At 36.8% G+C, this 25,275-nt stretch overlaps 1 protein-coding gene across 8 annotated transcripts in view; it reads right to left on the bottom strand.

Annotated features, from left to right (window-relative positions):
- Window positions 1-25,275, bottom strand: part of ARHGAP24 (Rho GTPase activating protein 24) — a 509,415-nt gene that overhangs the window by 69,174 nt on the left and 414,966 nt on the right. For 7 of the 8 annotated variants that reach the window (XM_032332776.1, XM_032332774.1, XM_032332777.1 and 4 more), the window contains one exon: window positions 8,933-9,055. In XM_032332776.1, the coding sequence (XP_032188667.1) occupies window positions 8,933-9,055 (123 nt within the window). Of the gene's footprint in view, window positions 1-822; window positions 1,888-8,932; window positions 9,056-25,275 lie in introns of those variants that run through there. The other variant, XM_032332778.1, reaches the window with a different exon arrangement.

Here is a 25,275-nt window from a genome sequence, read left to right as displayed (position 1 = left end):
TAACTTACTATGCATGACATTTAAATTATAACTACCTAGTTCCAAATTAAATAATCAATGCCATTTAATTATCCCCATTTTAAAGCAAAAAGACATTTAAAAATATTTTGGTAATGTTTTCTAAAAGCATTTTATTTTACCGATGCTGTACCCTTTACTCCCCCGACAGAAATCAATTCTCAAATGCACAGCTTCTTTTATTGCTTATAAATTGTGAGATTTTCCTACTCCTAGCTCCTCAAAGTTTTATCTTTGGCCTCTGCCAATGCCATCTTTTGATATATTTGGAAAGTCAAGGTGACTCCTATTTCTAATCAGTGTTAGTCAATGTGGTCCCAAGGGCTCCTGAAAAAACGTCACTAGAGATAACCTAATTATTCAAATTTTCTCAGCAGGGGAGGGAAGGCAACCACTGGCACCAGAACGAAACCCATGTGATGGGATCAGAGAACAAGGTTTTGAGAGGGACTGATTTCAAGAAGTGACAACATGGCCGCTTGATTTGGGTCTGGCAGCAGCCCAAGGTCGCCTTGGCCCCACCTCTCAGAAGGGTCAGGCCAGCTCACTTGGCTTTCCATCAGTCAAGGAGATCCCCGTAGGAGTACCCTTCTGTAAGCCCCACCTACCCGGCCCATTCAGTCATAAACATATCAATATGAACCTTGAAAAATAAATACAGGCAAGCAGAGACATCAATCACTCTCGTACAGTTCTAATCTCTTGGTTTTCAAACTCCCATTTTATCTGAACATCAACTGACCTTAAAGCATTCGCGAATATATGTATATTTTTTAAAGGGACATTAACAGATCATCTACCTACCTTTCCGAAAACTAAAACACCGTTTGATTCTTCTGTATGTAGTTTTAGGAATGAAAGGAGTTGATGCTAAGGCACCTGAGGGGCGTCCCCCAATAGTTCGGTCTTCAGGCATCATACAGGCCCAAAGTTTGGAACCAGTCTCGGGCTTCTTTTAAAACCTGCCTCTGCGCGATACCCCACAGCCACTCCTTCTCATGTTTATTTGTTAGGGTGGAAGTGCTGATTCCTGTAACTTGAAGGCTTTTGTCATCCAGGTCCTGGATCAGGGATAAGTTACCACCTCCCCTTTACTTCTTGTTTGGTCAAAAAAATTTCCTTTTCTCTTGCCTAATCCAAAGAGGTTTAAGGTTTTGGTGTTTTGTTTGGTTTTTAAGTTTCTGCAGTCACTCCAAAATGTCTCAGCAAAAAGAGCCGCAGCAAGCAAGCTGCACCCCCCATTCAAACAGCAGGAGTTGTTTTTTTATTAAGAACTGTCTTCTCAGCTGGAACTGGGGGTACTGAGATTCCTCTGGAAAGGTCAGCGCACAGTCCTATGCAAGGGGAAAAAGGAACAATGACAAAAAGGCCCCTGAGGAATACTTCAGGACCGTCCTTGCTGGCTCCTTTCATCTGAGCAAAAGGGGAGGCAAATAATGGCACCTTCTCCAGAAAGCTTTTCAGTGCATGATAGGTTCTTTTCAAAGGACTCCCCGGTTCCTTTTATAGCACCCCTCTGCCTTTGATGCTCTCTGCGGGCTTCTCCCTTTTCCCTTCTGTCTTCAAACTCCCGGGCTCCCGAGGGAATCTCCACGTCAGAACAGCCGAGTGCCCATTCCAAGGAGCCTCCTCGGATCCGGATCCCTGGAGAAGGCAGCTCTGCGGGGAGCTTCTCCTCCCCCCTCCTCCGGCTCTGGCTCCCCTTTTCTCAATGAGGGCTGGGCGGGAGCTGGCACAGCCGCAGCTGCCTCGTCACCGCGCGCCGTGGCTGTGGCTGCGGCTGCCTTCAGTGCCCGCCGGTCACAGGCAGCAGGTGCAATCACAACAGTAGGAGGGGAGGAGGGAGAATGCCACAGGGCGTGTGAACCCCTCTCTTCTTCCTCTGACTTTGTGTTGACTTTCCTGCCCTTGTCTGTGCAGCTCCTTTAGAGCTCCCTGCCTTAGCCGCTCCAGAAAGCAAAGGGCACCAAACCAACAACACGGGGGTGAGCTTTTACCCCCCCTCCTTCCTGCATTTATTCTCTTCCTATACAAGACTTTTTAAGGGATTTTGCGATTCCATCTATTCGTGAGTGCTGATTTCAATGTGCATATTGCTAAAACACATGTATGCGGACTTGTACATACGTGTGTGTCTGTGAAATAGAAAAATATTCTCCATCTGGTAACAACGAACATGCAGGTACAACCACCATAAAAACAAACTCAACTCATGGGTGTGCGTTTATGCATATTTATACATACATGTATTTCTCCAGTTATGGTCTGAAAACCAGTCTGGTTTTCAACTTTCTCCTCTCCTTTTGCAGGCACCCTCTCCACCCCAGCCCCCATGTCCATCAGCAATCTTGATCCCACTCACTAAACAATTGACTCACTGAGTTAATCATTCATCTACCCGGCTGTTCCATAAGCAGATTCAGACAGCTAGTGCTTTAACCCCAACTGACCCCCAAGGTCTCTACGTTCCTTCCAAGCCATTTGACGGCAGGCGCGTTACAAACTGGGAGGACTGCTACAAAGGCACTCCCTTTAGAGACATCGTTTCTCTGCCCAGCATGCCCATATAGGTAATTGTTTGTCATGGAAGAAATATTAGTAGGGACTTCTGCCATATAGTTCAAACTTGTTTTTTGTTTGTTTTTAAAGATTTTATTTATTTATTGGACAGAGGGAGACAGCACAAGTAGGCAGAGAGGCAGGCAGAGATAGAGGGGGGGAAGCAGGCTCCCCACTGAGCAGAGAGCCTGATGTGGGGCTTGATCCCAGGACCCTAAGATCATCACCTAAGCCGAAGGCAGATGCTTAACCCACTGAGCCACCCAGGTGTCCCTAAACTTATTTCTGCCTTCAGCATCACAGCATGCTACTAGAAAAATAAGGAACCACAAAGCATAACTCAGGACAAACAACACAGTGGCAAGGCTGGACCGGGAGACCCCTGAGCCAACTGAAAACCTCACTGACCTGAGCATTGGCATGGAGGGAACTCATGTCATCCCAGGACTTTGGAGGTAGAATGAATCTCAGTTAATAAGATTTTGTCTGATTTTCTTATTTCACAAACAAGCAAACTGGGGGCTAATACCCCTTATCTGGGGGCTAATACCATTGGGTATATGTCACATAGTGGTCTGTGTCAGAGGCAAGACCGCATTACCACTTAATTAACCCCGGCTTGACCACATGTCCATTATTCATCATGAGGATAATTCACATTCAGTATTTTTACTGCATTGTTGTCTCTGACTCAACTCTTTTATAAGGAAACATAAAGACGGGGAGAACCTGATTTTGTTAGTAGTCAGAGTTAGGCAAAACACTCAGATCTAATTAATTCTCAGTGGATTCACACTCTTTCCAGACAATGGGCTTGGCACTTCCATACACATTGCCTCAAAAACAATAAAAAAGAATTGCAAAAACCAACCAACCAAACAAACAAACAAAAAACACCCCAACCCCCCCCCCCCCCCAAAAGACAAAACAAAACAAAAAAAACAGGTAGGGGTACCTGGGTGGCTCAGTTAGTTAAGTGTCCAGCTCTTGATTTCAGCTCAGGATATGATCTCAGGGTCCTGGGACTGAGACTCACATAGGACTCCATAGTAAGAGGGGAATCCTAGGGGAGATTCTCTCTTTTCGTCTCCCTATTCTCTTTCTATGCTTGTGCTCTCTCTCAATAAATCAATCAATCAAATAAATAAATAAATAAATAAAATCTTTTTTTAAGAAATTGTAAAAACACCCCTAAAATAACAAAACAAAATCCCTAAGCTTTTCCAAAATTAAATAAATGCTTTGACATCCTAAATTTTGGATTTGACTTTTAAACAGAAACCATGTGCCTCTCAGCATTATTGATGGTAAAGCAACTGTTTACAGTGGTTTTAAGCAGATAACACGAAGCTGAAATTTTTAGATTCAATACTGATATTGTTATCAGGCTAGGTTGTTAAGTGAATGTCTACTTCCATTTCCATTGGTTCCATTTCCTTATCTGATTATCTGTTGTTAAGTTTGCTTTATTGACTAAAAAGAAAAGGCCTATAATTCCAGAGCCCTACATTCCAGACTTTCACTTAACAGTTTTTCATTTTTGAGAGACTGAAAACCTTGGCAAGCTCCTATTTTTCATCAAATGTCATATTATTGTAATAACAAAGGGGGAGTATTTTACATATTTATTTTACATATGCAACCTAAACAAGAATGAGGTTAGGTGTCTTATGAAAAACTTTCAACTTTTTGAAAACACTGACTGTGAAAGGGCAGTACAGGTAATGAAACGCCCTTTCTGTAATAAACACATTTAAAATGCATCCAAAGGAGGCATACAGAAATTATATATCAGAGTGATATGTCACCTTCCAAATGCTGCAGATACCATTTAATCTATGACCATAACAATATTTAAGCATTGGGAGGTAGAATGGAATCTAAGAGGTCTTTATTTAGGATTAACAGAGTCTTGGGTTCCATAACTAAGATAGGGAGGAGAAAATGTATTTTCTTATGAGAGGCAATTATGGCAATTGAGGAATTTTTTAACAGCTTTTTTGAGATATAATTCACATATCATAGGATTCACCCATTTCAAGTGTACAAGTTGATTTTTAGCATATTCACAGATATATACAACCATCATCATGTGTCGGGGACTGCCTCCGGCTGGGAAAGTCCCCGCCATTACAAGAAGGTGCTTGGCTCACTGCTAGCAAAACATGCTGCAAGTATACAATGAACTTTCTGGTGAAGCCTGCCTAAAAGCAGGACATAGTTATTGGCTGTATCAAATTTAATCAGCATAGTAACAGGACTCTCATTGGCTCTCCCCATTGCTTGACCCCTTATTGGTCACCCTGCTGTATATAAGCTAAGGAAGTTGATTAAATAAACGAAAATGAAGCATTAACACCATACCAGGCTCATTGTTGTCTTTGTGGGCTGAGGGCGACAATCATGTCAATTTTAGAATGTTTTCATCATCTCAAAGAGAAATCCTATATCTTAGGCTATCACCCACCCCCTCCAACATTCCCATCCCAACACTAAGTGGCCACTACTCTACTTCCTGTTTCTATAGATTTCCCTGGTCTGTACTTTCATATGAAGAGAATCATATGCTATGTAGCCTTTTGTGACTGGCTTCTTCCACTTAGCATGTTTTCAAGGTTTATTCACATCGTAGTGTGTATCCATACCACATTCCTTTTTTTTTTTTATGGCTGCATAATAATCCCTGGTGTGGATATACCACATTCTATGGACTCATTTGTCCCTTGATGGACATTTGGGCATTTCCACTTTGGGCTATTAGCATATTAGTATGCTGCTATAAATATTCATGTACAAGTTTCTGTGTGAACATGCATTTTCATTACTCTTGGGTATATACCTACCAACGAGTGCAAATGCTGGTCTATAATAACTCTGTGTTTGATTGAGGAACTGCCAGACTCTTTTCCAAAGCAGCTGCACCATTTTGCATTCCCATTAGCAATGAGAAGCACTTTGATTTTTCCACATTCTCATCAATACTTGTTATTTTTGAACTTTCTGACTCAAGCCACCCTAGTTGGCATAAAGTGGTATTTTACTGTGACTTTGATTTGCATTTCCCAGACTACTAATAGCACTGACTGAGCATTTTTTCCAAGTGCTTTTTAGCCATTTGCATGTTTTAGAGAAATGTTTATTCAGATTCTTTGCTCATTTTTTAAATGAGTCAAAAATGAGTCAAATTTTTAATTTCTCTTTATTATTGAGTTGTAAGAGTTCCCTATAAGTTCTGGATACAAGTTCATGATTAGATATATGATCTGGAAATACCTCTTCCCAATCTGGTGGTTGTGTTTTCACTTTCTTGATAGTAGCAATTCCAGTATTTTTGAAGGACTTGAAAAGCCATATTTACTTTAATTAGCATAATTTTTAAAATTTTGTGTGCATATACTGGATGATATACTACTAGTAAGGCATGGGCTTGTAATTGTGGGTTTTTCATTCCCATAGTAGAGGTGATAGATCACACTATTATGAAAGAAAGCAAGAGGAGTTCACAAACTGGAAGCCATGGGTTTTCTTCCTAGTTCTGTTACTCACAATGTAACTGACACTTGGCAAGTTAGTCACTCTCTTTGGGTATTGATGACCTAATACACAAAACGTGGGATTGAACTAAAACAGTCATTTTAAAATATGCTTTATCAGCAGAAAACATTTTTAATGAAATATTAAGTGTACTCCTAATATATAAGAGAAATAAAAGGGTTTTTAGTTATATACATTTCTTTGAAACTCAAATCTATAATATTTCTTTAAAATGTAATCACTGAGCAGAGAGGGGGTGTATTAATACAAACATTTGAAACCCTAGATTATGGGTGACAGTTGCAATCCTCTACATATGTCAACATTCGGTTTGGTTCTCTACTCTGTATTTACTTAAAAAAATTTTAATGTTCAGTTGACTCACAAAGGATTATTATAAATTGAATGAGTACTTTAAAAGCTTGCCTTGCATTCTCATAACACTCGTCAATTAAACAAAAAGGGCAGAAAAGTTTTTTTGGAGTATTGTGTCTATTGTAAGTGTTCTATGCTAAAATATATCTCTTCAGAAGTAAATTTGAGTCAAGCATTTACAAATTCCCTGAAGCTCATCTCATAGGATAAAGTATAGTAGTCCCCCATTATCCACAGAAAATATGTTCCAAGACCCCCAATAGATGTCTGAAACTGGTGATAGTACTGAACTTATATATCCTATGTTTTTTACTAGATATATATAAAGTTGATACAGATGATAAAGTTTGATCTATAAATTGAGCACAGTGAGAAATTAACAATACTGACTAATAATAAAATAGAATAATTATAATAATGCATTGCAGTAGAAGTTACGTGAATGTGGTCACTCCCTCTTAACATATCTTGTAGTGTACTCACCCTTCTTCTAATGATGATGTGAGAACATGAAATGCCTACGTGATAAGATGAAGTGAGGTGAATGACAGAGGCATTGTGGCATAGCATGAGGTTACTATGGACCTTCTGAGGATAGATCAGAAGGAGCATCATCTGCTTCTGGACTGTGGTTGATGATGAGTGACTGAAAACTTTGGAAAGAGAAACCACAGGTGAAGGGGGACGACTGTACATAGAACCTATCAAGTACCAGAGCTCCTTGCCATCTTCGTAAATTAGACGTTATCCACTGGGATAACGAGCTGAGCTGGTAGGACCTCTGTGGTGACTGATGTAATATAGCTAATTGGATCACGTTCATTTTTCTTGAGAAAAGGACAGATGGAAGAGGAGGAAAGGGAGAAAATGGCACACCTCATGGAAATAATCCCAAACAGAAATCCCTCCTCTGGCAGATACTAAGGATCCTTCTAACTCAGAAACCCTAGAAATTTGATAATGGGGGGAAAGAGAGTCTTTAGAAATGACGGGAACTTTGAAAAGACACGTCGTCAGGCATCCCACAGACCCTGGTTCTGGAGCCTATCAGCAAACCTCCAACACAGGAATCTGTCTCCAGAACAACTGTGAGCAATCCTTTGCTAATGTTGGCGGGGAGGGGCTTTTTAAGGCCACAGGTCTTTTTAAATGTTTTACATAGTCACTTACTACCCATTTTAGCATATGAATAGGGTGACCGTAGAGGTTGTCAAGAAATGATGGCACCATGAAAGTGAAAAGCAGCACTATCAATGATTATCCTGGGACAACAGTTGTAAACCAGACCGTTACCAGGCAAACTGGGATGAACTGTCATCCTGGTGAGGAAACACCCCCTTCCCCAACAGAAGGCACTGTTAGAAAACGATTTGCAGACCTGTATCATTGACCTGGTAGAACCCAACTTTCCAACTTTTTATAGTATATCTTTGAAGTTATGCTAAAATATGAAGTGGTGAGTCAGCCTAAGTATCTAAGATGTTAAGGGGAAAATAAAATTCACTTCTAAATTGAGGGTGCTGAGAATACACAAAAAAATTTAAAAATAAATACTGGAATTATAAATAGTTTGTTAAATATGAATTTGATTTAATATAATTTATTTTAACGACATGAACAAAAAATTATTAGGTTTTACATTTTGGGAACTGCATGTTGGTTACAGACAAATTTTTTTGAGTTCTTATCATTTTTGGCCTCCACTTACTGAATTTTTGATTTATGTACTTTGTCTGTTTATGTCATATCTATTTATTTTATAATCCTTAATAGACAAAGATCATGTCTTTTACCCTTTCTTCCTCCTTTCATTTCTATTTATAGTACCATTTAGTTTATTCTTTGCATGGTGCATTCTCAAAACTGTATTCAGTAAGATTTTTAAAATTTATCAAATCCACAAATACTTGCCTGATGGCAAAGCATTTTTTTTTACTCTAATAATTCTCAGATTCTCATCTAGAGCTTTGCCATTCTTCTTCAATATCACTGATCATCTCAGGACTAAGTTCTCTTCTAAAGATACTAGTCAAAAATTTTTTTGCCCCATATCTGCATAATCTTAACTAATCTACATTTATAGTACAATTCCTATAACTATTTATTGTTAGTGAAATGGAAAAATCTAAAACAAAAAAATTATCATCCCTTCTTATAATTCAAGATATTCAGAGAAGAAAGTTGGTTATCGATGATATTTGATTTAAATTAAATTTCTGAGAGTTACTTAGATATACGTCCAATAACACAGAATAGTTTACTATTTATTTTAATAGTTTACTATTTATTTACTATTAATCCATATACTTTGAAACAGAATAGTTTACTATTTATTTTAATAGTTATCCATTTGAAAATAGGAGCTCATAGGAACATCAACGGGGAAGGCAATGATAAACAGGTTTGGTCCCCCTTTCTGTTCTTCCACAATTCTATACATACTCACCTCCCCCGAAAGGTCCCCATATAACTCGGCGGATGGACTTAACCCAGTCTTCCATATCATTCTGGGTGCTCGCCATAAGGAGGTAGCTCTCATGGTTTGCTGTCATCCGATCTCGATCGCCTCCTGTAAGATAGTAACACATGAGTGTGTGCTCAGCTGAAGATTCCCCATCAGCAGCAGAGCCCTTGAAATGTACACTGTGCCTACCCAATCAATTGGAAATATTTACCATGGTTTCAGAGTGAAAAAAATCTGCTTAAAAAGGAAAGGCTCTTATGTTTCCAGGGGAAAACTGGAGAACAAATGCCATTCCCCAAACAAAGCCTGCCTTTTTGTCCTAGCAACAACCCATAGGTCTGCATTGACTTATAATCCAATCTATCACACTGCACTGCCGAATAAGGACAAATATAAAAGCACAATGAAAGATGGAGAAATAATCCATAGGGTCCAGATATTCACTGGAAGCAAGTGCTGAACAGTCTGAGTACTGCTTAATACATACACAGTGAGGCCACCAGGACATCATGGGTGAGCAGGGGAGTTCTAGGAAAGGAAAAAGAACTGCATGTAAAATTTTTGACCCAGGGGCACCTGGGTGGCTCAGTGAGTTCACCCTCTGCCTTCAGCTCAGGTCAGGATCTCAGGGTCCTGGGACCAAGTCCCCCACTGGGCTCTCTGCTCAGCAGGGAACCTGCTTCCTTCTCTCTCTCTCTCTCTCTCTTTCTCTCTCGGCCTGCCTCTCTGCCTACTTGTGATCTCTGTCTGTCAAATAAACAAATAAATAAAATCTTATTAAAAAAAAACAACAACAACAACTTTTGACCCAGAGGTCCTCTTCTATTGTTCTGTCATGGAAGGAAAGCCTCTTCTCCAAGAACACATCTTCAAGGGGGCAAACAAAGAGAAGAGGCCTGGCCAGCCACAAAGGCCAAATCAACCCTTAGATGACCCTCACACCAAAAGCATAAGCTTTAGGAAACTCCAGGGGTACCTCCATGCAAAATCTTGCTGGTTTCTCTTACTTTGCCACCCCTCCAAAGAACAATCCATATACTTTGAAACCTTTATAATCTCTAATATCAACTTTGAAGTGCTAGACCTCAGATGTATGTGATTTAATTTCTTAGAAATGTTTTATAGCATACTTACATTTCCCTAGTAACTTAAATTTCTCATTTATAAAATGGGCATAAGCATATATGACCTTGAAAAAGGTCTTGAGTCGTGGTTTTCCTTGCTTCCTATTTATGGTTAAGGGAGTATTTCTTTCTTTCTTTCTTTCTTTTTTTTTAGGATTTTATTTATTTATTTAGCAGAGAGAGAGAGAGAAAAAGAGAAAGGGAGAGGTGGTGGGGGGAGGAGCAGAAGGGGAGGAACAAGCAGACTCCATGCTGAGTGTGGAGCCTGACTCAGGGCTCGATCTCATGACCCTGAGATGGTGACCTGAGCCCAAATCAAGAGTCATACAGTAACCGACTGAGCCACCCAGCCACCTCTAAAAGAGAATTTCTGAAGACATGTATCAGCAACTATGCTGCTTTAGTCTCTTCAAAAATAATTAAAGTGCTGTCCACAGAAGGAGTAATTAAGGAAATGGAACATTTAACTGAATTCTGATAATTCAGGATAGTTCAAATAAACTAATAGTTCAAAAAAACTAAATTCTGAGGTGCTTAAAATATCTATGAACATTTAAGTGTTCAAAAAGTGAACACCAGGTATTGTACACTTGCAAGCTTGGGTTGAATTCATTCATATCCTAGTGTCATGTTTGACTGAGACATTTTAATTTGTTTCCAAGTGGCTCTGAACCCCTTCATGAGGAGCTTACAGGCGCCGATTCATAACAGGCCATCCCACCACTCACTATTTTTTCCCCTCCAACCTAATCTGCATATAGCTGTGAAAGCCATAGGCATCTCAATCTGTGACTTCTGAATTCATCCAATTCTGTACAATAACTGAGAAATACAACTCTTCTACCACTGGTGTAAACTTACAGAACATGTGAAGAATCAAAGAAGTGAAATAACTTTAAGCCAATCAGATGAACAAGTAGAATTGTATATTTTAATACAACTGGATTAGAGTAGGAGGAGGGGCTGAGGAACCACATCAGATTGGTGTCTTGGGATGCCTGGGTGGTTCAGTCAGTTAAGTGACTGCCTTGGGCTCAGGTCCTGATCCCAGGGTCCTGGTTTGAGCCTCATGTTGTCCTGTTGTCAGGCTCTCTGCTCAGTGGGGATTCTGCTTCTCCCTCTCCCTCTGCTCCTCCCCCTGCTTGTGTGCTCTCACTCATTCAGTCTCTCAAATAAATAAATGAAATCTTTAAAAACAATGGTTTTTTAATGTTTACAGAAGCCTTTTTTTTTTTTTTAATTTTATTTATTTGACAGAGAGAGACTCTAGAGAGAGGGAACACAAGCAGGGGAAGTGGGAAGCCTGATGTGGGGTTTGAACCTAGGACCCTGGGATCATGACCTGAGCTGAAGGCAGATGCTTAAAGACTGAGCCACCCAGGTGCCCCCAACAGAAGTCTTGAATAAACAAGGCTAGCCTTCTGGTACTATAAAAAAACACCTCACTGTTTGGGAAACAATGGCCCTCTTATACTTGTAGGTCCATCTTCAGTCTATTATCACATTAAGCAACTTATATGTGAAAAAGCTTAGGTTCAGGAGTCAGAGAAAACCCAGTTGAAATCTTAATTTCACCTTGTATTAGCTGTTTGATTTCTGGGAAATTACATAACTTCTAGAAACTCAATGTTTTAGATTATGCTTTATGAAATCTTGCCATTTGTGACAACATGGATGGAACTAGAGCGTATCATGCTTAGTGAAATAAGTCAAGTGGAGAAAGACAACTATCATATGATCTCCCTGATATGAGGAAGTGGTGATGCAACATGGGGGGTTAAGGGGGTAGGAGAAGAATAAATGAAACAAGATGGGATTGGGAGGGAGACAAACCATAAGTGACTCTTAATCTCACAAAACAAACTGAGGGTTGCTGGGGGTAGGGGGGTTGGGAGAGGGGGGTGGGGTTATGGACATTGGGGAGGGTATGTGCTATGGTGAGTGCTGTGAAGTGTGTAAACCTGGCAATTCACAGACCTGTACCCCTAGGGATAAAAATACATTATATGTTTATTAAAAATAAATAAATAAATAAAAGAAAAAAATACTGATATAGTAAACTTTTGTGAGAATTCAATGAAATAAAATGAAAATACTAGCCCTATGTTAGGCTAAAGGAGAAATTCTGCAAATATTAATTCAGCCTCATTTAACTGCTTCCACACAAACAAATGTGAAAAGAACATATTATATTTAATTTGACCTCTGAGATAATATGTCTAGCTAGTGCTTTGGAACAATTAGTTAATAGCATATATATATATATATATATATATATATCTGGATATATAGATAGATAGATAGATATACATATGGATTTTTACTACAAAGCTATCTTTCTCTGATACATAACAATGCACATTAAAATTATATGCTGTACCCGTGTGTAAATATGCCATATATTAATATGCATGTAAGGACATATTACATAGAAGTGGCAGAAAGAACTAAATGACAAAAGGAAGACATGCTTCATTTGGCATGGCCCAGTGCTAACAATTTATTCTGTATTCTTATCCACTTATACCACAGTGCTAGGCCAAAACAATTACCATTTTGAAATCAGAATATTTTAATTATTGTCTTTGCCTAAGGGATGCTTAGCAATTCAGACAGCAATATCCTGCGGTGTCACTCCCAGCCCAGGCAGAGACAGACTGGTAATGAGTGAGTGACAGCCGCTGGAGTGTGTTTCTGCCTGAAAGCAGGGAAGAAAGAGAATGATAAGCACAACTGGCCATTATCCCTTGACTTTTCATTTGATTTTCTATCTCTGCCAGTAGGGCTGTATGTCTGACCCTGACTCTCATTTAGACTGCCAATCACAGATATGAAATCCCATCTGTGAATTTCACCCATGGATATGAATCTTGATTCCTCAGTGTATTAATAAGAGGTGGGGAAAGATGAAAAAAACTTTACTTACCAGTCTCGGTGGAAATAGAGACTGATTTTTACGAATGTGATTAAAACAATTGGAGACATTTATATAAACATGAACTAGACACTCTACTGAAAATATGTGATTTCCAAAGAGAGATGCCGTCTGTTCTAATTCATAGCCCTTTGGGTCTAAGAGCTGGTACTGCACCTTGCAATTGAAGGGGCTCAAAAACAACTTATTAAATCTATGATCTGATAAATAAATTCAATATTGACCTTCAACCATGTGAATCAAGTTTCACTGTCTTTGCTTATCCTTTACAGGGCTTAGTGTTCCATTTAACTGTTCATGGATCTAAAATTTTTTCAAAAGGTGAAATTTTAAAAAAACAGTCTTGAGATGTAATTATCACTACAGTAAGAGTGTCACAGTCATCTTCAATCCATATATGAATATATACATATGTATATGTGTATATAATACAATATATGATATAACAGTCATTTTTTAATTCATTGTTGTTCAATTCTCCATTGTTCAATTCTGCTTGAAAAGAAATACCTGTGCAGCTTCCTTTTTATTTTTATTTTCATTTTTATTTTATTTATTTTTTTAAATTTTTAGAAGATCTTTTATTTATTTGAGAGAGAGAATGAGAGAGAGAGCATGAGAGGGGACAGGTCAGAGGGAAAACAAGACTCCCTGCTGAGCGGGGAGCCTGATGTGGGACTTGATCCTGGGACTCCAGGATAACAACCTGACCCGAAGGCAGTCAGTCGCCTAACCAACTGAGCCACCCAGGTGCCCTATTTTTTAATACTACTTTGGATTTGCAGACATATTTAAAGGATACAATGTTTTAGAAAATTGTACATATCTTTTATATATCAACCTGGGTTGGTAGCAATGCTTTGGTGGTAGTGTTAATACTTCAAGTATTTGTGATTTAAGTTAACTGAGTAGGTCACATTATTCAATTTTGCTTGTTTATATATATAATTGAAAATACATGTGCATTTTACTGGGATCTTCTGTATATTTGCATTTGGTATAAATTTTTCTTTCCCAGAAATAACATAGATTCTTTGAAATATAGTAAATAACTGACATAATTAACTTTTGCCAAAATTAAAAGGGAGATTAAGAAAGCTTAATGAATTTAATAGACTAAGAAAGAGCTTCATCTAAAATTAAAAAGTAGGCTAAAGAAATCTACAATAAAATAAATGCACAGTTAATTTTAAAAAGAGGTGCAATATCAATTAACCATATGAAAAATTTGACTCCTTTAATACTTATAAAATAATAATTTAAGAGATTATATTTTTGGTCAATAACTTTGCATAGACTTTAAAAAAATTGTATTAATTAAGAAATCTCTATGTGGGGCTTGAACTTACAAGCCCAAGATCAAAAGCATACCCTACTGACTAGCAAGCTGGGCACCTCTGCACAGAATTTTTTTTTTAAATTTTAAGAGAAATATTGGAAAAGGTATGCCAACATATTCATGCCCATTGTTTATAAGAGTATGGATAATATTCCTTATGATGCAGCCATAAAATGGGATTTTGAAGGATACTTAATATGACTTTGTTATACAAAAGGAAACATAAACATTTTTATATATGATGTTATCTCAATTTTCATATAGGCAGAAAGATAAATAAGATACTAGATTGAAATTCACAATGATTTTAACAATGGTTATCTCTGAATGATAGGATTGGGATTTTCTTTGCCCTCCTTTCTCTATTTTCCAGATGCTCAACCATGTGTTGTTTCCTGTATTATTCCAGATGTTCTAACTTGTATTATTTGGTATGAGAAAAAAAGCATTATTGAATAGAGCAAATGATTGGAATGATATGGTCATGAAAGCACTAAATCCATAAAAATTCCAGATGAACTGGAAGGTAATTGTCACTAACGTCACTCAGTGATGCTTAAGATTGTTGACTTTGAGTTCTCATTAATTTACCTATGACTTCGTCTCCCTCTTTCCCCAGATCCTGATCTCCGAGCACATCTCCAAAGGAAGATCTGATACAGGAGGTTAGTGCTGCTGGGAGTGCAGACTACATCATGTCACTAGGATTTTCTCAGTAAAAAAGAGACTGCTGCTATTATGTGCATTACCTTTCTTAAAAAATATATTTAAAGAAATATTTTTCTGAATTTATTGTGTGGAAATTTCCAAAAACAGCTACCAATGTAAATTTTTGTCATTTTTTTCCTTAGAGAAAAATACTTGTAAGTTGTCATAATTACAATTTCTCCCAAGCAAAGTATTTGTATGTGTATCATTTTGAGTAAATAAGCCTTTAAACATATTATTTCTTTGCATTTAAATTTTAAAACAAGTTGCTGCTCAAGAGAAACTGTAGTCCTAGACATTTGGGTTCATTTCCGAGTACAGTCCAGGGTACAGACCCTGGGGACATTTCAGTGAACACCTCTGATACTGTTAATAATTTCACAAGCAGAATGTTTCCTCATTCCTAATTACAAATCAGGTCAAAACTAGACCTTTTGTACTATTTGTTTTATATGGCTTGCAGAAAAATGTTTCTATCTGGAGTTTCTAATTTTCATGCATAGAAGTGCAAGGGTTTTTTTTTGTTTTTTTTTTTTTAAAGCACTACCTGCCTCAGAACTTAGTTTGTGTCTTTATTGGTAGTCGAATGAACTCTAATGATAAACTGTAAGATATAAAGTAAACTCTGAAGGATATTAGTGGAAAATTACTGAGACAGGAAAACATATCCTCCCTTTTATGGAGCCTGATATTCGGAAAATAACGCAAGTTATGTGAAGCACAAATTACAAATTACAGGCTTCTATGGATACCACCATCTCCTAATATTAACAACAAAAATAATAAAACAGCACATAGTTTACAAAATAAAGCCAGAAAACAAATTGGTCTCATGATCAATATCATATGTAATTTTTTCATATGTTTTTGTATATTGCAGAAACATTGTTACTTGAATATTAAGAGTTTTGGTATGCTTTGCTAATCCCACTTTTTTCCAAGTATTTCTCTCTCAAAGGCTAATTTTAAAAGTATCAGAAGGGCAAAATTTCAATGCATATTGTCAACAGAAAAGTTGCATGGCTCTCTAATGAGATTTTGAATATTTTAAAAACCCTAAATCAGAAAATGAGACTTAATTAGGGGACCGATAGCAATAATTATCATTTTGTTTGCAATGTATAGTCAATACCACACAGCAAATGCATTACCAACTATTATCGTGCCTTATAATAAAATTAATTCTACCTTTTAATTTCCGGAGTACTTTAAATATTTTATTTATTTATTTGAGAGATGGAGATCACAAGTAGGCAGAAAGGCAAGCAGGCAGAGAGAAAGAAGGAAGCAGAATCCCTGCTGAGCAAAAAGCCCTGTGCGGGCCTTGATCTCAGGACTTTGGGATCATGACCTGAGCCTGAGGCAGAGGCTTTAACCCACTGAACCACCCAGGTCCCCTCAGGAGCACTTTATAATACTGTTTTACATATTTTTTATGCCCCTTACTAGGTCATAATCCCTTTGTAAGAATTCCCCTTCATTACATAGCTAAATTATGTTTAAGATGAAAATAACTATAAACACACACTTTTTATCCAATTATAGATTGACTGGTATTTATTATATACGGTAGATTTCTAATCATGAAGTTTAGAAATGATTTGCTAGAAGTCCACGTATTTGGCTACAGATACAGGAAGCATTGACATAAACATTTTGTACTGTACAAGTTACTTCTCAAACATCCTTCCTCAAACATCACCATAAAATATGTTAAGAAATGTGAGTATGAGACCAAAAGTGCTAGCTGGATCAAACTGCAAAAACAAACAGTACTTATAAAGAATTACTAAAAAATGGTCAGTGAAGGACAGTGAAGCAGGTTCATCAACTTCAAATTAGTCATTGATTAGCTGCGAGATCCCTCATCTTTAACTCTTTAACTGAGAGGGCAAAAGGCAGCTGCTTCAGGGTGTTATTGTGAATTAACTGAATGAAAAATACCACAGAATATTTGGAATAGTGTTTGGGACATGGTATTCTACGCTGTTTTTATTGCCATGTATAAAAATTTTGATCCTAAATCTTTCAGTAAATTATGTGTAATTTGAATCCTTTGAAATACAGAAATCTAGCTTATTTTTGAACAAATATTCTCAATACGCCCATAAAGTAAAATCCTTTTATAGGAAAGTAACTATTGATTTGTTTTACAAGTAAATATTGACTTTCATACTGGTCATTTTTTTAAAGGATTTTATTTATTCATTTGAGAGAAAGAGAGAGCATGAGTTGGGGCAGCAGTGGCAGAGGGAAAGGGAGAGAAGCAGACTCCCCACAGAGCAGGGAGCCCAACACGCGGCTGGATCCCAGGACTGAGATCATGACCTGATCCAAAGGCAGATGCTTAACCAACTGAGCCATCCAGGCACACTTTTATTGGTCATGATTTTAAAAGTACAGCTGTGATCCATTTACTTTTAAATAATTGATGAAAATTTTAAAACCTCAAACGGGCATAGTTATATTTTCATTAATTTTTCACATTCTTGAACTCATTCTTTCAAAACACTACTATTTGTGTCAGGTACATTACCTCAAAATGATACCATTTATTATATTTTGGATATTTGTTTTGTAGATTGCCCTGAACCTGGAATAGGTTTAAGCCCAACAATACATTCTGACTCTCCCTTATGTCAGATGCTCAGAATCAGGGCACTTCCTTTTCAGCATCTAATTATATTCTGATTGACATTTCCAAGAAATAGATAGCATATTTTCTTTACAGAGCCAAGACATCTAGAGTTTATGTCCTCTTCTAATTTAGCTTGGTTAGTTTGGAGATCAGTGAATTCAAAATTTTATCTGATTGCTATAGACAGCAGGCAGGTAGAATAGCTGATTAAGTATATTTAGATCAGTGTTACTCCAACAATGATGATGCAGACCAGAGTCAAAAGAGAAAGCAAGTCTCGATGCAATAATCACCATCTTGTAGCAAATGGAATGTGATTAATACTCCAAGAGGCAAGGCAGAGAGTTTATTGGTTTGAATAAATCTAAAATTAAAAGTACTATTTTATTAAATACATAGCACAAATGATCACTTAAATGTCGAGGAATACTGGAAAGTTTGGGAAAATTTTTTGGAGCTATATTGAACTTTATACCTTCCGTGAGCCCATAAATACACCCTCTCCTGCAGTGTTTCTCAAAGTGAGATGAAACCAGAGTGTATGTTTCTAGAAAGGCAGGAAGAACTGGGTACTTGTTAGAAATGCAAATTCTTGGGCACAAGCTCAAATCAATCAAATCAGAAACGGTGGTGGTGGGCCCCAGCAATCTGTGCTTTAAGATGCCTGCCAGATGATTCTGATGTATCATAAAGTTTGACAACCACTGTTCTTGTTCAAGATAATTTGCTTTATTAGGCAGAGGCTACACATTTTAGAATTCACGCACTTCAGCCACACTCATCCTGTTAGCTTGTATACATATCCTATTCTTACAGTGACAGCCATTAAGCTCTAAAGCTATGGATCATATAACTTTGTGAATTACTTATTTGCATTGTAAATGATTAACACTACTAGTTTTGCAAGGACATGACATTCGAGCTGGGACTACTGAGTCTAGCAAATTTATGGGCCTCATACATTAAGGATACCATAGTTTTATCAGAGCAAACATTAGACCATTTCTTTTTGTATCTGAATACAGATTTGTTATTCCTCTTTCCCTGATGCCCAGAGTTTGATGAGTGAAATAGAACACCGAATTTGGGACGATATACCACTTTTGAAGATCTAGATTAGAATGCTGAAATCCATTTTTAAAATTCTCTCATATCCCATCCCTTTTATTGTTTTTGATTAATAGCAATCTGCAAGATTGTTAACTACACGTTGATTTACAGTTTGCAAGTTACTCTTGTATCTCTGATTCTTTTGGTTTTTATGATAACCCTGGGAAATAAAGCAGAGCACTAATTAATTTTTCCAACACATATTTATTGAACACCTGTATTGTGCCAGTCACTATTCTATGTTATGAGGATACAGCAGTGAACAAAACAAAGTCTGCAGTCCAGAGGTGAGATCCAGACTAAAGATGCAGATTTGGAAGTCCCCTGTGTGGCAATATTTAAAAACATGGGACTGAATGATGTTCCCAGGGAATACTGTGGATAGAATAGAGAAAATGAAGTTCAAGTGAACTCCCATGTTTAGAGATGGAGAAAAGGAAGAGGAATCATCAAAGTAGATTGAGAAAGTACAGCTAGTAAGGTTGAAAGAGAAACAAGAGAGTCTGAGTGGAGAAAGTTGATCAGGTGAGTAAAGTGTTATTGAGAGGTTAAATAAAATGATGACAGAGTGAATACAGACCACCGGTTTAGGAATGTGGAGGTCACTGGTTTGGGCAACATGGTGATTATTGGTGTCCTTGGAGGATTGATCAGAACAGCACAAATAAAATCATCCTTAAAATGTGTTGATAAGATTATGGAAGAGAGAAAACAGAAACACTCAGTATAACAACCCCTATAGACATTGTAGTGTATAAAAGTGCCGTGAAATGGGGAGTAGAAGTGAGTGGGTAGGGGAGTTATGGGGCCAAGAGGATTTAAGATGAGAAATACTACAGAATTTTGTATGTTTATGGGCATTATTCACTGGAGAGGGAAGAATTGATGAAGTAGGAGAGAGGAGGTTTATAGATGTCTCCTTTTTTCATTAAAGCAATACTCAATTTTTCTCATTCTCCTCAGAATCTTCAATAAGTATTGATAGTAATATAATAATTGATTTCTCCCCAAAGTTTGTTACTTTAAAAGTATTTGGAACATTTAGAAGAGAATCATTGGAAGAAAAGGAACTAGCATTGAGCAGGTGTTTCTAAACAGCTCTGCCTATAGGCAAAATGGGAAGGAATGGGGTTAAGTTCATAAATCACTTTTAAAGCTAAATTTTACTACCTTTACTTGAATGCAGTGCTTGGTATTTGCTCAATAGGAGATTTAATTTAATTGGGACCTTTTCCTTTATACATTATCTATTAGTTTTACCTGCCACAGATGCTAATTGTTCAATTTTACACAGCAATTTTATAGAATGGGTTTTGTTATATACAAAAGAAATGGCATTTTAAAATAAAATGCTATGAAGATAACTTAACATCAAATTATTCCACTCAATGAATGACAACTAGTAATCACTGTAATAGTGTAAAATTAAGAAAACTCTGATTTTGGTTTGATTTTGAATTTTGTTCTCCTAAGCAACTAAAATTAACTTAACAATCAGAACAGCTTAACTGTCCAGTACTTTGTCTCCCACGGTTTATGTCTGGATTTGCTGGGTTTCATCAGCTCTAGTGTGTATGTTTGGAAGGGCAGGATGTAAAACTTGCCTTAGGGGTCTGGAATTTGAATCCAGCCTTCTAGCTAGCTTCACAAAGAACACATCTGTAAAATGTGCCAAGAATGTAACATTTAGAATGGTGTTTCATAACTATTATCACTTGCGCTAGTAAGGACACTTGTGAATATTTTTCTAACTTGCTTGATATAAACATATTATAAACTCTATAATTTCCTCAAGTGTAAGCTGTTTTCTCAATAAATGTTGAAAAGTCTCTGTGTTCACTTTGTTAATTCCTATTAACAATCTATTTCTGGAGTTGGGGGGTCTCACCTAATTGTCCCATTCTAATTACAAATCATTCCAAAACCCTATAGAAGGAATAGGGGCTAGAAAGTCACATGTTCCCAAATTAACTATGGGCATAGAAATTCCTATAAGGAATACTACTACTCCTTATCTGCTTCTTTTTTTTTTTTTTTTTTTTAAAGATTTATTTATTTATTTATTTGACAGAGAGAGAGATCACAAGCAGGCAGAGAGGCAGGCAGAGAGATAGAGAGGAGGAAGCAGGCTCCCTGCTGAGCAGAGAGCCTGATGCGGGCCTCGATCCCAGGACCCTGAGATCATGACCTGAGCCGAAGGCAGCGGCTTAACCCACTGAGCCACCCAGGCGCCCCCTCCTTATCTGCTTCTTGATTCAAAACCCTTGTATACTAATTTAGAATGATTAACGCTGTTAGGCTAAGCCAACTTCCTCTTTTTAATTCTCATATTGGTGATATGAACACATTTAGGATGATTTCTTTTAAAATAAACACACATGAATGCACTAACATAACTGCACAGAGGCTGGTTATAGATTACTTGAATTATTTCTTATAACATGACTTAGGCAAGATTTCCTAATTTAGTCAGTCTAATATATTTCTTACGCATTTTTTAAAAAACTGAATTTCCTCCCAAATTTTCTGGAACTCAAAACTTTTACTGCTTCTGATAGGTTAGTCCATCAATTTTCAATATCAAAATCACAACCATACAATCAGGGTTATATAGAGTTATATAAGAAAAATTATAATTAAAGAAGGGTGTAGAATTGCTTTAAGTCCAAATAGGTTGGTGAAGAGATGGTTTAAAACCAAATAGGTTATATGCATAGAGAATCCAAGTAATAAAACTGAGTTTTTGAATTTTTAAAAGAAAAATGTTTATGAAATCTAAATATTTGGACATAAGGCTGATAAGTACTCATTACATGCTTGGGAAGATTTTGGCAGATCTCTCAGTCTGCCTTGGAAGGTGGCAGAAGTACTTAGGAGAATTAAATACATTATTATGGTTTAAAACAGCTCAGAGGGGCGCCTGGGTGGCTCAGTGGGTTAAAGCCTCTGCCTTCGGCTCAGGTCATGATCCCAGGGTCCTGGGATGGAGCCCGCATTGGGCTCTCTGCTCAGCAGGGAGCCTGCTTCCTCCTCTCTCTCTGCCTGCCTCTCTGCCTACTTGTGATCTCTGTCTGTCAAATAAATAAATAAAATCTTTAAATAAATAAATAAATAAATAAATAAAACAGCTCAGAGATGTGACAATACGGATAGAACCAGAAGGTGTAATGCTACACAAAATAAGTCAGATCAAGAAAGACAAATACCACATGATTTCACTCATATGTGAAATCTAAAAAAACAAAGTGAGTGAATAAATGAACAAACTAATGAAAAGCAGAATCAGACTTATAAATACAGAGACTAAACTGGTGTTTGCCAGAGGGAAAGGTGTGGTGGAATAGGCAAAATGGATAAAGGGGAGTGGGAGGTACAGGTTTCCCGTTATGGAATGAATAAATCATGAGACTAAAAGGCACAGCCTAAAGAATATAGTCAGTGTAATCATAATAGCACTGTTTGGTGACAGACGATACTACACTTGTGATGAGCACAGCATGACACAGAGAGATGGGAATCACTACGTTGTCCATCTGAAACCAATGTGACACTGGGTGTCAACTTCACTCAAATAAAATAGTAAATAAATAAAATAGCTCAGGGATTTCAATTAGTGCATAAACACGTTTAAATATTTAGGGAAATCTGATTTGTCAAATTCTTAAGATAATTGAGCTTTAACTCAATTATGACAATAATTGGCTATATTGACTATAAATGACTATAACTTAATTATGACTCAAAAATGACTAAGGGTTATTTTGTAATCACAAAATGGAACAACATATGATTTTCTTGCCCCTATTCTTCTGTAAGGTCTTGGAATTATTTGTAATTGGAATGGGACAATTAGTTTAGACCCCTAACTCCAGATATAAGTTGAGGAATAGTGATAATAACAATGATAATGATGATAATAATAATAGTAATAATGATGACGATGAAAATTGGAACTGAAGTTTAAGGGTTCTGTTTCCTTAATTAATGGAATATTACTTTAACTATAAGTAGTATTGAGGAGTGTTTGCCTAGCAAATAAATCTCCACTTAGATAATTAAAAAAAACCCAACAACCTTAATGGATACAAATTAATTTTGATATTCAGAAATATACCAAGTTAAAAAAATATATATATACCAAATTTGTCTTACTAAAACATTAACTCATTTCTTTTTACTGCAAATTAGAGTCACTCTGGCTAATTATATCAGAATTATTACAGAAGGCTTTTCTTGGATTTTTTAAAAAGTAAATTTTATAATTTTGGATAATATTTGTAAGAAAATGAATGAAAAATTTGAAATTCTCCCTTAGAATTATAACTCCCAATAACCAGTTGCAAGCACTTGGAAACATAAATATGGAGTCCTATGTTTCAAAGTTACTTAAAACAAATGAGAAGCATCTTAAGAAAACCATCATAAAGTTGAAAACACTTAACGTATTTTAGGAGTTCCTTCCCACCTCTCCAAATAATCTTTAACTACTTCCAAAACTTTAAAAAATGGTGGCTGTCCTAAGCAGAAAAGTATAACATCACTTTGGGCATTAACAAGAAGTTCAAGGTTCTAACAATTATCCAAGAAAGAATATACATGCTAAAAGAAAAAAAGTCACCTAGCTTTTTTATGAATTTTGGATAACTGAACCCAAATGAGAACTTTTTTAAATGAAAGAAAAACAAAAGCAAGGAAAAGCTCCTAGAAAAAGTTGTCAGATGTTTTCTGTTGTACTCACTTTTTTGTTATATGGTATCTTTCATATCTACTACAAATATATACTTGGAATTCCGAAAGTTCTACAGCTTCCTAGACACATGCAATAAATTAAAATTTGATCCTGCCTGCTACCAGATTAATGCTATGCATCTCATAATTTTAAATTGAAGAGTGATCAGCCAGAATCTGCAAGTCAATTCAACTCAGCATATTATCATCAATTAACATTTCATTAAATGCCCACAGGTGTGTACAGTAGTATTAGAAGTCAGTACACCAATTGCTGTTTAAGGCCATGTAATAAGACTCATATATAATTGCCAACCTAAATCTGGCTGACCTCTGAATACAAACTGGCAAATTGAGGGACATATTACATTGACAAACGAATAGCAAGATTCCTAAAAAGCACTTAATGAGAAATAACAGAATATTTTTTCAAACATAATGTAAAAAAGCCATCGAAGAAGTAATTGCTGTATGCTATCTTTCCTGATCTTTTCTGTTGCGGTGGGAGTGGGGTGTCGGGGGCAAGGGCATAAAATAAATGGACTGGAACATACATATACATTATATACACTAAGATAGAAAAAAGGAAAAAAAAATAAAGCCAGTTATTTACTGAAGAAGAATATTTTGTAGATGAAAGCAAGACTAAATCAAGGTCACTGGCTTTCTTTTCACCAGAGTCCATAAACACCTCAAAGTCAGCAAACTCAATAATTCAGATAATAGAAAAACCTGACCCTACTCAGAAAATGTGAAGAAGGCAAGACTAAACTGTAATAGTGGTTAAGAGATTTTCAATGAATAAATAAATAGAGAATTGAAGAATTATATGACTCCATTCATTAAAAGTCATTACTTACTGCTCTTTAAGATGGACACAAGCTGGACATGAAATATACTGAAATTCAAGGGAAGATCTTTGGACAGTTTACAACATATTACAAAGTAAGAAGTGAGTAAAGGCAGGGAAATCATGGTACCAATATTAAATGCCAACAGAGAACAACTATAAAGGGGAAATAACAGGATTGCTTACTCTTTTAAGTGATCTACATCTAACACATAAGTTATCATATGACTCCAAGTTGGTGAAAGTTACTTTGTTGCTTTGTTTGTTTGCCTTTTTAATCCATAGTTTCTCAGCCTAAAAACAAGTCATCACTTGGTTGCTGAAGTGATTATTTGGAAATAACAGTCTGTGAGTCTAATGAGAGTGCTCTTAGGAACAGCATATAATTATTGATACCTTTAATATATTATCTCATTTAATCAGTGCAAGTAACCCATAGGAATTATTGTGCCTGTTTTAAAGAAGGTACAATTAAGCACCAGAAAGATTTTGATCTTTTCTCAGCATCACATGGCTAATAAATAGCAGGGTTGGAGTTTAACCAGGTTTCAGTTTAACTCCAAAGGCCAATTTTCTTTTTCCATTATTCTTGTTTTTTTTTTTTTAAGAGTATGTTTATTTATTTGACAGAGATCACAAGTAGGCAGAAAGGCAGGCAGAGAGAGGGAAGCAGGCTCGCCACTGAGCAGAGAGCCTGATGCAGGGCTCGATCCCAGGACCCTGAGATCCTGACTTGAGCCGAAGGCAGAGGCTTAACCCACTGAGCCACCCAGGCGCGCCCCATTATTCTTGTTTTCTTCAGTCATACTATTCTTTTTCATGACTCATCCTGTACCCTCTGCATAACATTTCCTTCTTCCTTTCTTCACTGGGATCTTTTAAGATCTTACCTA

Source organism: Mustela erminea, chromosome 2 (assembly GCF_009829155.1).
Source record: "Mustela erminea isolate mMusErm1 chromosome 2, mMusErm1.Pri, whole genome shotgun sequence".
NCBI classification, from domain to species: Eukaryota; Metazoa; Chordata; class Mammalia; order Carnivora; family Mustelidae; genus Mustela; species Mustela erminea.
This window is presented reverse-complemented; position numbering and strand designations above follow the sequence as displayed.